The sequence below is a fragment of the Thunnus maccoyii genome, chromosome 10 (genome assembly GCF_910596095.1).
Source record: "Thunnus maccoyii chromosome 10, fThuMac1.1, whole genome shotgun sequence".
Lineage (NCBI taxonomy): Eukaryota > Metazoa > Chordata > Actinopteri > Scombriformes > Scombridae > Thunnus > Thunnus maccoyii.
In genome coordinates, this window is record NC_056542.1 from 7785502 (window position 1) to 7797515 (window position 12014).

Below are 12014 nucleotides of genomic sequence, written 5' to 3' on the forward strand. Positions count from 1 at the left end.
CAGCTTTCTTCTGAAGTTTACAGACACATTCCACAGATAACACTTTCTCAGTTCTCTAACTGGTGGCCAGCTGAAGATCCTTAAATCAAAATGATACCCTTCTGACCTGTCTCTGACCTTTATTCCCTCCTGACTTCCTCTAACGCATATAGTACTGGCCTCCCATTATTAGTCTTAACTGCTGCGTTTGCTGTTTCTGCAACTTTGCAGAGCAAAACAAAAACATTCATCATGACTTGTAAAGACAGGAACACACATATAGTATGAGTTTAAGACATCTAATCATAGTATAATCCTAATTTTTATGACACGCCCACTCTTTCAACCACGATCTTGAGTTTAGATTTTTTTGTCACACAACTTCAGACATCTTTTGTCATGCTGGAAGAAATTTGCAACATCCATTGTTTTACTAGTGCAGTGCACGTTCAAGACATGCCTGTTTGGAACGAGCGAATTGCTTGGCCTCTGGCTGCTACTTCAATGTATAGAAAAACTAATACAGTTGATGTGAGATGTGAATGAGTATATACACCAACAACATGAAAGAAATCATCATTCTATTATACACAGATGTTATAAATAATACTTACTCTAATAGTAAATAAATTTCCTTTTTCATTTCAAGTAGCCTATAATAAGGGCTGCATTTAAAAATAAAATAATGTGCATCCTATATAATAATAAAGCGGATCAATCATATTGGGCTCTTCCTGTAACTTCAGTTCGGATTTGGGTGGGTATGTTTGCTCCAAAGATTTGTGCTTTGTCTGTAGTGGCGCTTCACAATTGCCACGATATCAGAGCATATGAGACAAACTGGTTTTGAACTGCCAGTGGAAAGTATTTCCTTTGTTGTGACCTAAACTCAACAATGTACCTGAATGCCTCCTGTGTAGTCACTCACTGCTGCTACTGATCTGCTAAACGTGCTGCCAACACTACACTATCTGTCTAGACATAGGATAAGAATGTCCATTCTTGCTTAAAAGCTTTTTTTTCTCTTTTAAGAGCACTTTTCTCTGACTCGAGTCACACCTCATCTCTGGTCTCTCCCTGACATGCTGGAGTCAGTCAGCAGAGGCCTGAATCTTGCTGATCGCTGGTTTATTCAAAGTTTATTAATATTAAACATATTGCATGTCCAAATTGCACCAAATTCGACACTGCACATCCTTTGGCCCCCAGCAATACACCTGTCAAGTGTGAAGTCAATCGGAGGAACAGTCCTCCAGATATGCGAAGGACATACATACAGGCAGAGAGAGATTCCTTGCTTTTTAGTTAAATGAACTGCAGTGCCTGTTCGAAACATGTCTGAGACAGTTTGCTGTACACAATGAACATTTTGATGCGCACGTCTGACAGTTACTGTTCAGTAGAGAGGCAAGAGAGTGGAGAGACTTAACTCAATGCATGACTGGATCATTTGAACATATTTGAAATGACAAACAAGAAATGCGAATACTGTTGTGAGAAAGTGAACTGCAGATTTGAGAGTAACACACCGTGTTTTGAGAATCATAATAAAGCAACTGATAAAAAACTGTAAATAGGCTGAGAAGTCTGTGCTCAACTGGATTTCAGACACACATAACCCTACGAGATCCAGTCACTGCTTGTTTCTCACAAATACTTCTGTGAGGCTTGTCGCAGGACTTATCAAACCACTGCTTCAGGTTTTCAGCTTTTGCTTTCTCTCCCATCCTCACACAGTCCTCTCCTTTAGGATTTTCCCCATCCCAATTGTCCGGCTCACGTGTGGCCCAGAAAGACAAACTAAGGGATGGAAAAGAGAAAGAGTTGGTTAAATAAAAATGAGTTGATTAGATTTTTTAATTTTTGGACATTTTTTCACAATAATCAAACCTTGTGTTCAGTGATGAGCCATCCACCCAAAACCATTTGTTCTCTTCCTTCGAGTCTGTCAGTCCAATCCAGAACTTGTCCTCAGCATCGATCATTTTGTCAATCAGTTTCTGGTTCAAGAGTATCTGAAGAGGAAAAGTTGGTGAACATTATGATATGTAACATGACTTTTCTGTGCTGAGACGCCATGTTTACTGCTTCAGAAACACAAATATGTGATAAAATGCATGATAACACAGTAAGTGTGCTACATGAACCTGCTGCAGTGTTTAATACCTGCTCCACCCTGCTGTCTATCTTCACCAGGTCTCCTCCTTGATTTTGGCAGAAATGTCTGCTCCTTTCCCAGGACAAAGATGTGTTGGAGAAATAATAGCACTTTCCTCTAAGTTGCTCCCAGTCCTTGGCACATTTCAGACATGAATCACCTTTGAAGAGATTACAGCAAGGAATTTAGTCAGGTGGAACAAATCACTGTTTACTATCTAACTTCTGTTACCTGTCAATCCATTACAGTTTCTATAATCAACATCAGATGTTACAAAAGTGTGAAGGAGGAATCCATCACTTTTTATTTCAGGAGGTAGTGGTTGTGGGCAAGAAGGTGACATCATCTTTTCAGAGAGGCTCTCTGTTGAAAAAGACAGGAAGAAAAGAAATGTCACTTTCAGCAGTCTTATTTAGAAATCTTTCACACTTGTCAAAATAGTTGTGCATAATTATTGCTGACAACAACTTGAAAATAAATTTTATCAGCCAACTGGCAAGTTGAAATGAAAATATACTATAATATAAAATGTGTAAAGTAACATTAAAGTAACATTGCAGTGTTGCATGAGAAATGTTGACAGGACCTTGTCGAAAGTGTCAAACTCAAACTCCTACCCGTGAAATTTGTCTTCATAGCTTCATGTTCGGCTTTCATTGCTTGGAGACTCTTCTTCGTTTGCATGTTATCATAAGCTGTTTATAAAACAAAAGTAGTCTGTAAAGCTTTAAACACTCCTTTGGTGACTCAGCCAGTGCTTGATAATGAGCAGGAGTCTGGTTATTAGAGGAAACTTAACTCCTTTCCAAGATTAGCCTGATGATGTTCTTTGATAATGTGACTATGAATAATAACTACTGTAGATATCCTATGAATTTTGAAGGTTAATCTACATCAACCCACTTTGATAAAACTGCTCAAACTTACAGACACAACAAAGAGCGATGACCACAACTGCCAAGAGAACACAGAGAACCACCAGAGCAACTCTCTGTGATTTGAACTTTGACCCTCTGTTTGACACCACTTGTTGGGAACCTGTTGAACAGTTAGAAGACACGAGACATGCACACAGATTGTGCAAACAACAACATGAACATCTATACGGTTTAATGCAGAAATTACCAGTTGAACCAAAAGCTCTGATACCATTTTAACAGAAGTGGAACATTATAATTGTCATAAAAGTGGCATTTTGCACAGGGCTGTTGCATTGGTTTAGACAGATGTTAATATTACTGTATTCACTCCTTCTATCTGCACATAATAAATATTTTCACCTGAATGTTAATGTGTCAATATTTTGGCTGGAATTTTGGATTTGATAAATAAATAAAAAAATAAAAACAACTTTCAAATATCTGCATTTTTTTCAAGGAATCAGATTCTTTCGCAAATCAGAGTAACATGATATACGTGCAGGATGTATACATATTATGTAGGATATATCAGTATGGACAGGATTAGGAAAAGTTCAGTTTCATGCAAAAATAATGGCAAATTAACAAAGTACTTCTACAGGTTATACTGGCTTTAGTGCTGCTGTGACAACCCATGATCAGCTCATATTTTCGTTTTCGACACTCTCACGAAGTGAAACATTTCAGTTAGTGGATGTCCTGGTACATTTGGTGCAGATTCACACATTCACACACAAATTTTGAGCGGGCTCTGCCTTTCCTCACCCGCAGCTCTGAACTGTTTATTCTAGTTATAACATCTATGAGTACTCATGTGTACCTATACATGAACACATCCACACACAGAATCTTAAAGTTAATAAAACAACAATAATATAATTATGGTGAAACTTATTGTTGTTTACCCGGCCAGTAGAACTATGAAGGACCATAGTACATAAAAAAAGAGCAACAGGAAACACCAGGTTTCATACATTGGGTAATAGATGACTAAAGCTTTATGTGACTGCTATGCGTTCCAGTTCCTCATTTTTTCTCTGCCTTGACTTCTCTTCACAGCACTTTACAATAAACTGACAGACCCTCTCTTCACTCAGTGGTTGATTGTGTTTCTTTCATTATTTCTTCATTGACAGTCTGTCAGTTACCAGTTGGGAGAGAGGTTACTGTAAGCGAAACAGGGAGATTGATAAATAAAAACTATTCTTTATTTTTTTACAGCATCCCAACTTTACTTTTAGTGTCTAAAACCTTTGCACAGTACTGTATATATGTTATAATCAGTAGTGAAAAACACACAAAACTGCAATTTTCCTAGTTACCCTAAAATTCTTCATTTACAACTATACCTCAAATCTACAGTATGGTAAAAAAAAAAAATCAGTGGTTGAACCTTTAATGAACTTCAGATTATAGTTTATTCTCCTTTTAGCTGAACTAAACATTATTATACATTGTTGAAGTCGGTTTCAAGCTCATTAAAGTTACATCAGGATAAAGTATTTTAAAATATCCAAAATAAACCTAAAAGTTCAGATTAGCAATTTGATTCCTTTGATACATTTTGCTGTACACAATATACATTTTAATGTGTTTTTACACAATACAATTTATCAAATCTACTGTCCTGACCTTTTTGTATTTTTAATATAATCTTGTTTTTTGTTTCAAAGGACTGAGCATACCTTTAGTGATCTAATGAAGAAAGCTCTGTATGATTGAAGAGCAGCATTTGTTTGAAGAACACAAAATTAAAAATGCATGATGGCCACTGACTGGAGGTTACAGTTCATCTTCTTGTTTAGTTACCCCTGGTTATTACCTACCAGGCAGCTCTGTGGATGGCTGAGTTTTCAAGAGCCTGACTTCAGCGTAAGGGGCGTCAGCTGATAAGGAAGCAGTCTCTGCAACACAAAAACACAACCTCAAACTGCTGTCTTAGAAATGTAAGAGGGAGGTAAAATCTACCAATTCGATAGATAGATAGATCATTCATCATTAATAATATTTAATACTTACCAATGGTGTTTCCTTTCCTTCTTGTGAACTTAACTTCAGAGTAGAGTACTTCATTTTCAGGCATTTTACAGCTGCGTGACCATCAGTGACTCTGAGAGACAGAGAGAGAACTATATTTAAGTGTGGCGGGCGAAGGGCTTTATTGTGTGTTGCTCCTTGAAATCTGTTTCACTTCCCTTTTGTTTAGACTAAACAAATGATTTATAATGAAGTCACAGATAGATGAGTTACTGACTGATGAGGCGAAAGGTTTGTTTTTGTGTAAAAGGATGATGCAAAAAAAAAAAAAAAATTAAACTAACTACACTGTGTAAGTGTAGAGTATCAAAATTTGAATTAAAGTTATCATTTGTTATAAGATTATCTGCTATGGTACTGTACATTATTATTTCATTACAACCAATTAGAAACCTTCCGAAACTCACATGAATCTTTTTGTTTCTAAAAAATAAACAGTTTTGACCCCCCCACCCCCCTCTAAAGAAATAAGAGGAACTTAAGGTCCACTTACTAACTTTTTGGGAGTTTTCAAGTACATCTCAGATCAGTATATGGGGTTTTCTCGGTAAGTGGACCTTTAAAAAACAATTTCCAACATCAGGAATAAACTTGCAAAATGCCCCCCTACAGCATATCAGAGCCACCAGATCCCCTAACTGTAGGGGTCAAGCATTCACACCTGCACCAGTTTTTCCTTTAATTTGTCACCCATCTGTACATTTCATAGGCTATCATAACACAGGATGTTTTATTCAGTGGGTCAAATTGTGCCAATGAGCCATTCCCAATGTTTGTTGTAGTCAAACAGTATGTTGTGGTCAGTGTGTGAAACTTCACTAATATTGAGGAGGCTCAACCTCTAGTAACCTCTAGTAGTTACGTCTAGTAACAGTGAAAAGAGGTCATTAGTAACCCTAAAGGAGAGCAGTCTGTGCTAAGAAAAGCTCCACAACATGACTGAAATATAATATTTTTCCAGGCTAATATGCATATGTAGTAGGATCCATAATAATATACATTATCACCTCTGAAAACAAGTCAAAAGTGGACTGAAGCTAGATGGATTCCCCAAATTTTGCCATTGATCACTACCACTATATGTGGTAATCAAGCTATGTTGGTGGGAGTCCCTCTAAATTAGACTGATGGGAATGATAAATTGCATTACTGCCAAATGTGTCCTGTAGGAGGGATTAACTACTTTTGTTGGCGGAAAATTTACTACTGCTGCCAACGTGAAAGACAGATGTTTATTCTGTGTTGGTGCCAGTAAAAATGAGTTTTCAAGATGAATAGAAATGCCAAGTAAAGACTCCAAAGATTAATACCACATCTCTGTCTAGTCCTGCGACATATTTTATTTTTGAGGTGCAGAAATATTAACAATTAAAATCTTGTTGTCTTTTCTCGTTGTCACCTGGTATATACTGTATGTATGAGACTGAGGAAAGTCACTCCTTTGGTCCTGTGGTTGTTATCTGAAGGTGTGACAATAGAAAATACGTCTTGATGTGTCACAGCGGTGTAAATATTGATTTATTTAATTTTACTTTGTTTTGTAAAGTGCTGTATAAATAGTTTCTTCTTCTTCTTCTTCTTCTTCTTCTTCTTCTTCTTCTTCTTCTTCTTCTTCCTCTTCTTCTTCTTCTTCTTCTTCTTCCTCTTCTTCTTCTTCTTCTTCTTCTTCTTCTTCTTCTTCTCATTATTATTATTATTACTGAGACACTTCAAGTGCCATCATCAATGTTATTACACCTGTGCTTTTACTATGACAAGTGTGTGCTGTGAAAAAGGCCTATTTCTGCATAGGTGAACAACAGTAATCATTTCAATGAAACTAAATAGAAGATGTAAAACTGGTACATATTTTGACAAATTATATCCTTTCTGTCTCTTTACATATGGAGTGATGCAGATATGTCCCCATGTTTCCCCAAGCCCCTAACCCTGTTTTTAATATTCATAAAGTGTATTTCGGGCGCCAAAACTATACAAATGGGCACATAAAAGTTTGGTATTTTCAAGATTCAAGCCTCAGCTCTACCTGCAGCTACTGGTTTATACCACAAGGTGGCGGCCACATCTCAACATTTAAACCAAAGGCAGGCGCTGCACTGTGCTGCATTCACTGTCCCTGTGAAGCTGTAAACTGTCGGTAACTGTTGATAAAAAAGAGTTGATTTTCAGACTGTCTATCTGTTTGGGTAGAAGTAGCCTGTACTGAAGCAGAAGCATAAAGAGGACAGCATGTGTGTCAAACATGAGTGAATGTAAAACTGGCCAAAAGTTAGCCAAAATTAGCCATATGTTGCTGTTAAAATTAGCCTATGTGCCCGTGATTCTTGGGCTATCTTACAAAGTGTAGCTTGAATTTTGTTTGCACTTAAAGGATTGGGTCACAAATTTTCAAGTCTGTCTTTAAAAAACAATCAGGTCTCCATGTTAACAGTGAAAGAGGTTTTCCTCACTGCGATCATTCCTCCTGTTCTGGCTATTAAAAGAGCCCCTTCAAATGCACTTTCAGTATAAGTAATGGGGGGCAAAATTCACAGTTTGTCCACACAGTCATTTTGTACAAAAATGTATTTAAAAGTTTATCTGAACCTTATATGAGGCCTCAACAGTCCGAGCCAGTCATATCAAGTGGATATCTGCCACGTTTACAGTCTTTTAAGCATCAAATTCCCTCTTTGTGTTTCCTCTGAAAGTGTTTCCCTGTTGAGCCGCGGTGAAAATATAGCAACAAAAAGAGGGACTTTGGCACTGAAAAGACTGTAAGGTTAAAAGATGTCTACTTGATTTGACTCATTTGGACAGCTGACACTTCATATTAGCTTCAGATAAACTTTAAAATACATTTTTGCAAAGAAGGAGGACTGTGGCCCCCTCTGGCCCCCATCACTTATATTTTAAGTGCATTATGAGGGGATCTTCTAATAGTCGGTAGCCTATGACATTAGAAGTATGACAGTGTCCATGAATAATGGACGCTGATTGCCTGCAGCCTGCCTGATGTCACACACACAGAGGCTACATAAGCACAAATATATGTACATACACACATATAATATAAAGCCTACATATAGATATTTATTCATATATTATATGAAAGACACATGCACATCACACTTTATAGACATACATACATACATACATGTATTCATATGTTCAAAACTTCTCATTGTTTATTCTCTTTATCTATTACTATTGCTTTTGCTATTTTAAATATTTCCGTTATTTTTTAAATTTTATTTTTTTACTGCACTGTCAAGGAGCTGAAACCTTAGATTTTTACTCTCTTACAGCCTACTTGTGTAATGAGATGAAACAATAAAGGAATGTGAAACTTGAACTTGAACAGGAGGAACGATTACTACAAGAAAAAACTATATCACTGTATCATTTTGGCACCTGACTATTGTTTTAAGACAAACTTGAAAAATTGTGAACCCGACCTTTAAGGTCAATTTGTATTTAACAGCGAATTTGTGAATACAGTTAGACATCAAACAGGGAGATAAAACAACTACAGATGATAGTTGCTAATATATTCTTGACAACCCTAAACATTGTATAGCTTTCACCAGACGTGTTAATGATGGTTAATTACTGTAGGTGAGACTGAGTGGTTCAGGTGTAATAACCGTTCACCAAACTGTGTTGAACAAACAGAGGAGGCAGAACTTTGCTTTACCAGTTTATTGTCAGGTAGGTGAGTGTGTGGTCTACAGGAAACAAACATATGCAATATCCACACAGAACAATCAGGTTACACATTGTACGCAATCATAATGCTACATAATGTAACTGACCATGAAAATAAGCCAGCAAATTCAAGGTAAGTAATAGACTACACATGCTCTGTTAAAGCAGGACTGATATAAACAAAATTAATAAAATAATTAATAAACTAACCTTCAACATTCAATGTCATAGTCTCCATTGAAATATATTACATATTTTAGCTGTAAAGAAATACCACTCTAAGGTTGGAAAGTTTCTCATTCAAGTTACATATTAAAAAAACACAAAATAACACTAACTTGGAAGCATTATTATTATTTTATTGTTTGATTTCATACATAATAATATAGAAATAATTATGCCAGCAAAAAGCTACTTTAGGCAGCATTTAGCTTGCAGAGAAATAAGTTCAAATGTCACAATAACATTTATGTTTGACCTTTATGGCAATGTGGATTAATTGTGAAACAAAGCAACTAAATAGGTTTCTTCACAGGCAGAACGTAACCTCCAGACAAACTTAAGCTGCTTCTAAATAATCGACTAGCATGGCGATATAATTACTCATGAAACACAAAGGCAGGCAAAATATGCATTTTCTTCTGATCCAAAGGGGAATTAACTGCTCAATGAACTGGTAAATTTAGCTGTTAGAACTGTTTCCTGCTATAGTTTTCTTTTCACCTTCCGGGTTTTTCTTCACCTGCTGGTGTACAGCAGGACTAACACTAATTGGCTGTGGCCACTCAACGAGCACCTGAGGGGGAGGTGACACGCCCATGCACATCATCCAATCACACAAATCCACTCTCACCTCCAGAGTCTCTTGAACAATAACCTTTGGTAAGTTTAACTTTTATTAGTGGTTATTTCTCCCACGTCGCAGAAACGCAGCATTCGCCAGTTAATGGCGCCATTTTGGCTCCACAGCTTCTCTTCTTTGATGCAGTTCCTGTGTTTGGTCATGTGCCGACATCCAGCATCGCATCCTTTTTAGACATCTGCTGGGGACCAAAGTGCATCATGGTACTTGTAGTGATTGAGTCCAACTTTAATGTCAGTATTTATTGTCACCTGCCCGGTAGCTACTGTAAAAGAAGCTAATAATAAGCTTTGTTTTCAACAGGTCTGCAAGTAAAAGAGTTTTAAGAACCAAAACACCAGGTATTACATATGGAAACTAACCTGTAGGCCTAATTACCTGTAGTAATTAAAACACAGTACACTGTTGCCACGGATACATACAGTCTGTCTGTGTTAACCTGAGACTTAATGTAAGAAATTCTGTATTTTAATTAGTAGTTTGCATTAAAATGAGAAGCAATGTAAGCTATAAAAGCTTTTTTCACTATAATGAGTAAATTACGATATGTAAAAGTCATAAGCTACCTTTGGGGCATTATTACATACACACATACACACACACACACATACACACACACACACACACACACACACACACACACACACACACACACACACACACACACACACACACACTCACACTCACACACACTGTAGCCTGAAGCAATACAGTGAATTTACACTCACTGCAATATTATTATAATATTTTTTTTCTCCAAGAGGCAAGCGCAAAATGTAAAATACATAGACTAAAGGTAGGTTATAGATAGGCTATTGGGAAATGTGCGCGCCCACACACACACACACACACACACACACACATGCGCGCGCGTGCTCAGTCCTCCACCCCCTTCTCTCTCTCTCTCTCTCTCTCTCTCTCTCTCTCTCTCTCTCTCTCTCTCTCTCTCTCTCTCTCTCTCTCTTACTCACTCACTCACACACACTCACTCGTGTTTCACCCTCACACCTCAACAGCAGCGTGCAAATAAACACACACACATACACGCACGCATACACTCACACACACACTCACACACTCACACACAAACACACATACACTCACATTTCTGCATCCTGTATTTTTTTATGCACCGGGAACCGGGCGCTTTATAAGCGGTCGTGGATTATGATGCCAGTTTTTATATCAGCGGAATATTGGCCTCTTCCTCGGCTCCAGCTGTGAATAGCAGTGTGTCGCGTGTTTTTATTTTTTTTTTATTTTTTAATGTTTTAGATTAATTTCTTATTTGGTTCCTCGTTACTTCTGAGCGCCGAGAGACCGCCGAGACGCAAAGCCTACGTTCAATGCCGTTGGAACATGTCCTATGTTCCCTTTCAAGGTAAGACAGAGCAGATATTTCATATTTTTCTGTCATCGACTGCATGTTTCTTTTCTGTCCTCTTCCCCCGTTCCTCACCATCCTCTCTCTCTCTCTCTCTCTCTCGCTCTCTCTCTCAGTCTCTCTCTGTCAGTCTCTCTCTCTCTCTCTCTCTCTGTCAGTCTCTCTCTCTCTATCTCTCAGGCACTATCATATGCAATAGGCATATCTAAAAGCACCATAGCCGACAGGTGCATAGAGATAGCCCTAGAGTGCCTTCTAGATAGATGCCCACACACGCACACGAGCAATGCAAGCACAAAACACACACGGATCCATCCGGCTCAGCGTGTGTCCGTATCGACCTGTGCATGCGGCAATTATAGTATCGTAATAAGGTATGCATGTGCACTGGTGTCACAGTCTACTCCTGCAAGTGTATTCCTGCGTTTGAGAGCAGCTGCACAGCGCTGTTGGAAAACGTCATAATATTCCTAAAATATTCTTATAATAATCCTGTGGTGTCATAGAGTACATATAGTACTCACAAGGAGTTTACAGCTACAAGATAGTAGTTGTTTGATGTGTTATCTCTGCTGCTCATATATTATGGAGTTTATACTGCCCTTATATGGTTTTACTATATTTGTTGGTGTAATATGCCTATAATAGTATTATAGCCACTCTCAGCGTAGTATAGGGAGTTTAGAGTGTCCTTTTAATATTCAATTATATTTTTATAGCCTATGCTATTCATGAAATACTCCTTCAGGGACTTTTTCCTGACAGAGACGTTTTCTGTGGTGTAGTATCTTATGAAATATGTTTGGGATTCTGTCAATAGCTTGAATGGACTGTATCCTGCCTCCCGTATGCAAAAACTTTGGCCCACTAAAATATGTAGATGACCAGAATGAGAGGCTACTTCATTCTTGCTGGTCTTTTATTCCCCCCATACTCGAGTGTGAGTGGGTGAAAGGCGCTTCAGTGTACGGGAAAGGCAGATTTCCC

General features: G+C 37.8%; 2 protein-coding genes across 3 annotated transcripts in view; one reads left to right on the plus strand and one right to left on the minus strand.

The window, feature by feature from the left end:
- Nucleotides 1–670: 670 nt before the first annotated feature.
- On the minus strand, nucleotides 671–7749 carry LOC121906100 (CD209 antigen-like protein E). The gene is made up of 9 exons (XM_042424774.1): nucleotides 7681–7749; nucleotides 5077–5167; nucleotides 4884–4961; nucleotides 3065–3175; nucleotides 2755–2832; nucleotides 2438–2500; nucleotides 2146–2297; nucleotides 1870–1994; nucleotides 671–1779 (listed from the first exon to the last, which is right to left on the minus strand). Exons 2-9 carry the CDS (start codon nucleotides 5138–5140, stop codon nucleotides 1584–1586), a joined length of 867 nt encoding a protein of 288 aa, XP_042280708.1. The 5' UTR covers nucleotides 5141–5167; nucleotides 7681–7749; the 3' UTR covers nucleotides 671–1583.
- Nucleotides 7750–8789: 1040 nt separating this feature from the next.
- Nucleotides 8790–12014, plus strand: part of syngap1b (synaptic Ras GTPase activating protein 1b) — a 133574-nt gene continuing 130349 nt past the window's right edge. Inside the window, exons 1-2 of one of the 2 annotated variants that reach the window (XM_042423601.1) lie at nucleotides 8790–9846; nucleotides 10919–11024. In XM_042423601.1, coding sequence (XP_042279535.1) covers nucleotides 9844–9846; nucleotides 10919–11024 — 109 coding nt within the window. In that variant the 5' untranslated portion in view covers nucleotides 8790–9843. Of the gene's footprint in view, nucleotides 9847–10681; nucleotides 11025–12014 lie in introns of those variants that run through there. The other variant, XM_042423598.1, reaches the window with a different exon arrangement.